Genomic DNA, 4,743 nt, shown 5'->3' on the forward strand with positions numbered 1-4,743 from the left:
AAACACTGCAGAAACAGATCAAAAGCAAACTGCGCAGGTGTGAACCAGGCCTAAATAAAATGTATGTTGGTCAGACCTGTACGGAGTGGTGGCCCCAGGGTATAGAACGGTGGTTACAGCCACTTGCTGTGATCAGGGAGGGAGGAAGATGGGAAAAATATCAGAAAAAAAAAAAAAAAAAAGTACAGAATTTGCAATATTCAACCATTCAGAATCCCCCAACCCTATGAGGTCACCAATCTCTAGGCAGATTTCTCACATCTAGTACCCCTCATATCTGTAGAAAACCATCTTCTACACATAACACAGCATAGAGGGGCTCGGTGAAGGTGGCGCTGAAGGTGTGGAGGTGGCGGAGGGGGGCACCCATATAGAAGGAGAGCTGCCCGGCCTCATAATCCAGATATACCCGGACTTTGCTACCAAAAAAATCTCCAGGGAGTTCGGTATCAATGTTGTCATGCATTGCCATATAATCCTCATCCCAACAGTGCAAACCCCAGGATACGTCATTACACCCAACCAAGGAGTCATCCCCATCCCTGGCTATACTGGCGTAACACATCCCGATTTTCCACTTACTGGATCCATCGACATCTACTTCCCAGTATTGTCGTCCTGAGGAGAAACTCCGACTACCCAAAACCTGATAATATTTCTTAAACCTCCCCGTAGTATCTGGACGCTTATGGAGTGCATCTGTGATGTCTGCAATCTTCTTATCAGGCGAGATACATAAAACATCATGAGCCGTGTCCACGTCCAATATGTCTACAGTTTTCTGTATATGGATCCCCGAAATGTAGCTAGTCCTTTTATTAGCTAAACCTGTGTTGATCATATGTGAGATCCGAGCCGGATCCACTCCATCATGGAGGAGTTTTATCTTCTTCTTTAAAAAGGCCCCCTTCAATGTCTCTACCTGGTGTCCTCGATGTTCTTCAGATATCACACAGAAGGCACAAGTAAGAGTAGAGTCCTCATTGCAGTAAAACTCCAGGATCTTCTTATGGACGGAGCACTTCCTTTTCTCCGGGGTGGTGGTGGGGCCACATAAGACGTGTTCTGGTGACCTGCTGTGGACTCTCAGGTGGTCATAACATAGAGAAACTTCACAAAGTAGGCAGGATTTCGCAGCAGGTACAGAGGTGTGAAGACAGTAAGTACAGGAGATGCCGGACTTCTCTGGTTCTGGTGGAGCAGACAGGAAGCGTTGTGTGATCTTACACAGGGTGATATTTCTTTCCAGTGAAGGTCTCTCCCGGAACTTCCTCCTGCACTGAGGACAGGAATAATTTCCAGAGCCCTCCTGTGTTTCCAACACACGGTCAATGCAGACCTGGCAGAAGTTGTGTCCACATCTCAACGTGACAGGATCCGTATAAGTGTTCAGGCAGACAGGACAATCCAGCTCCTCTCTCAGATCTGAGGACGCCATCGCTGATAGAAGAGTGAGAAATGAAGAAAGTTCCTTATTCTCCAAAAGTCAGTTGTCCAGTGAGGAAGGTTCCTCCACAAAGCAAGGCTAAGAATGTGACCAGCGTGTGGATGAAGGACATTTATAAGTAACAACACAAGGCTGAGAAATCAAGGTTCCCACCCATAAACAAACCAAACAATGGAGACTCAGCCAGGACTGGTTCGATTTGACCAGCTCCACCCCAGGCCAATGTTAAGCACAGGGAGGGTGGATTGGGAGCGCATTACATTTTTATAATTTATTTATGTCATTTTTTTTAATTGAATTTCTTAATATTTTAGTCATTTTTAAAATAAAAAAAAATAAATAAATAAAATAAATGTTCACTGCCCCTTTATTTTTTTTTCTTTTATCAACTTTATTGCTATCACAAAGGATGAACGACATCCGTTGTGATAGCATGGGCCATTATAGTTGTATTTAAGTTTTTAAATGTAATTGATAATTTTTTATGCATTTAATATGTTAATATTTATTTTATTTAAAAAAAAAAAAATGTACACTGACCCTTTAATTGTTTTTTCTTTCATCAACTTTATTGCTATCACAAAGGATGAACGACATGAGTTGTGATAGCATGGGCCATTATAGTTGTATGTAAGCTTTTTATTGTAATTGATAACTATTAACATATTAAATGAATAAAAAATTATCAATTACAATAAAAAACTTAAATACAACTATAATGGCCCATGCTATCACAACGCATGTCGTTCATCCTTTGTGATAGCAATAAAGTTGATAAAAGAAAAAACAATTAAAGGGTCCGTGTATATTTTTTTTTAATAAAATAACTATTAACATATTAAATGAATAAAAAATTGTTTAAAAAAAAAAAAAAAAAGTTCACTACCTTTAATTTTTTTTTCTTTTATCAACTTTATTGCTATCACAAAGGATGAACGACATCCGTTGTGATAGCATGGGCCATTATAGTTGTATTTAAGTTTTTAAATGTAATTGATAATTTTTTATTCATTTAATATGTTAATATTTATTTTATTAAAATCCGCTCTGTCTCCTGGGAAACACACAGGTCGCAGGAGATAGCGGGGACCGGTTACGATGCGCTGCTCGATTTGCGCATGCCCAGTAGGGAACCGGGAAGTGAAGCCGCAACGCTTCACTTGCTGATTCCCTAACCTAGGATGGCGGCGGCAGCTGCCGAGAACCGAGCGGGTTCTTGGCGTTGGCTGCCGACATCGCTGGACCCTGGGACAGGTAAGTGGCCATTTATTAAAAGTCAGCAGCTGCAGTATTTGTATCTGCTGGCTTTAAATTTTTTTTTTCTTAGGCGGTTCAGGTGGACTTCCTCTTTAAGAATGTGGCCAATGAGAGCACAAAGGAGATGTAAATGTTTACAAAACACAGCTGAAAGACCATTGAAAAAAAAAAAATGATCCAACCCAAAAACAAACCAAACAATGGAAACTCAGCCAAAACTGGTTCTCTTTAAGCACCGTCCCCCCAGGCCAATTTTCACATATGTGGAAAAAAATCTTTATTTTTTTTTTAATAGAACATTACTTAGAACCCTTAAACATTATTTATTTTTTGAAAGCGGAGACCCTGGAGATTAAAATGTTGGGCGTTGCAATATTTTTATGTCGCACAATATTTGCTAAGCCATTTTTTTTAAACACAGATTTTTTGGAAAGAAAATACGTTTTTTTTTTATAAATTTCAGTGCACAAAAACACAATATAATACCCAATTGTTTGGTAAAATATAAAAGATGATGTTATGCTGAGTAAATAGATATCCAACATGTCAATCTTTCAAATTGCGCACACGCCTGTGGAAGGGCGACAAACGACGGTACCTGAAAATCACTGGGCAGAGTGAGGCTTCTGCTGCGTCTATACTTTGCTGGACTGTCACTAATTATACATATAGTTAGAGGGGAAGTATTTTCCACCACCTTGCATCCGGTGCAATCACTCTGCTATATATTTATTTTAATGGCTTTAACCCTTTTGTTGCCAGTTCCATACGTCATACATAGGCTCTAATAGGCTTCAAAAAAAGTGAACTGGGAGCGCAGAGGATTGTGCTCGCAGTTCACCCAGATGTGTTAGAAAAGCGAAGGAATATTGGCTTTCCTAACACTGAACCGCCTCTTCGCCAATCAGGTGCTTGGGTCTGTTACCTGTCACCTGATTGGCCGAAAAGACAGGTGTTGTGACTGGACGCCTATCAGGAGGAGACGCATGGAGGACACCGTCCACCGCTGTCACCCGCTGCACCACCGAAATAGGGTAAGTGCGGGTCACAGTGGCGGCCACAGTGGGGGCATTTGATGGGCACAGTGGCAGCATTCGGTGGCAGCATTTGACGGGCACAGTGGCAGCATTTGATGGACACAGCGGCAGCATTTGGTGGCAGCATTTGATGGCACAGTGGCAGCATTTGGAGGCAGCAATTGATGGACACAGTGGCAGCATTTGGTGGCAGCATTTGATGGGCACAGTGGCTGCGTTTGATCGACACAGTGGCAGCGTTTGATCGACACAGTGGCAGCGTTTGATCGACACAGTGGCAGCGTTTGATCGACACAGTGGCAGCGTTTGATCGGCACAATGGCTGTATTTGATGGCACAGTGGCAGCATTTGATGGGCACAATGGCAGCATTTGGTGGCAGCATTTGATGAGCACAATGGCTGTATTTGGTGGGCACAGTGGCAGCATTTGGTGGGCACAGTGGCAGCATTTGGTGGGCACAGTGGCAGCATTTGGTGGGCACAGTGGCAGCATTTGGTGGGCACAGTGGCAGCATTTGATGAGCACAATGGCTGTATTTGATGGGCACAGTGGCAGCATTTAATGGGCACAGTGAGGCTGCAATTGTTTTTTTTCAGAATTTTTCAGCTTTGAGGTTTTATTGACAAAGCTTAAGGTGAGGTGAACTTACACAGGTCCCCCCTCCTCGCACCTTAAAAGCCGATTGGTTGATCGGCACCAATTTTAGTAGATTTTAAGTAGGCTTAAAAAAAGCAAAACTTTCCCCCTAATTTTTTTTTCCCCCCTATTCTTTTTTTTTTTCCCTTTCTCTCCCTTCCCCTATTCCTAAAATGACGCTGGATAGTATAGTAGTGATGTCTCTGAATTCTAAGGGTCTTAACGTACCCGACAAACGACGTATGCTACACGATCTGAAACATTTCCGTGTTGATATAGCTTTGATACTAGGAGGAGATTTTAATATACCTTTGATACCATCGACAGATACCTCCACGGGGATGTCATCCATTCCTCCTAGCCA

General features: G+C 42.2%; 1 protein-coding gene across 1 annotated transcript; it reads right to left on the reverse strand.

Moving 5' to 3' along the window:
- Window positions 1–271: 271 nt before the first annotated feature.
- LOC141140854 (E3 ubiquitin-protein ligase TRIM39-like) lies at window positions 272–1,438 on the reverse strand. The gene has a single exon (XM_073628371.1). The coding sequence runs from the start codon at window positions 1,436–1,438 to the stop codon at window positions 272–274; it is 1,167 nt and encodes a 388-aa protein (XP_073484472.1).
- Between the last annotated feature and the right edge of the window lie 3,305 nt (window positions 1,439–4,743).

The sequence above is a fragment of the Aquarana catesbeiana genome, linkage group LG04 (genome assembly GCF_042186555.1).
Source record: "Aquarana catesbeiana isolate 2022-GZ linkage group LG04, ASM4218655v1, whole genome shotgun sequence".
Classification (NCBI taxonomy): Eukaryota; Metazoa; Chordata; class Amphibia; order Anura; family Ranidae; genus Aquarana; species Aquarana catesbeiana.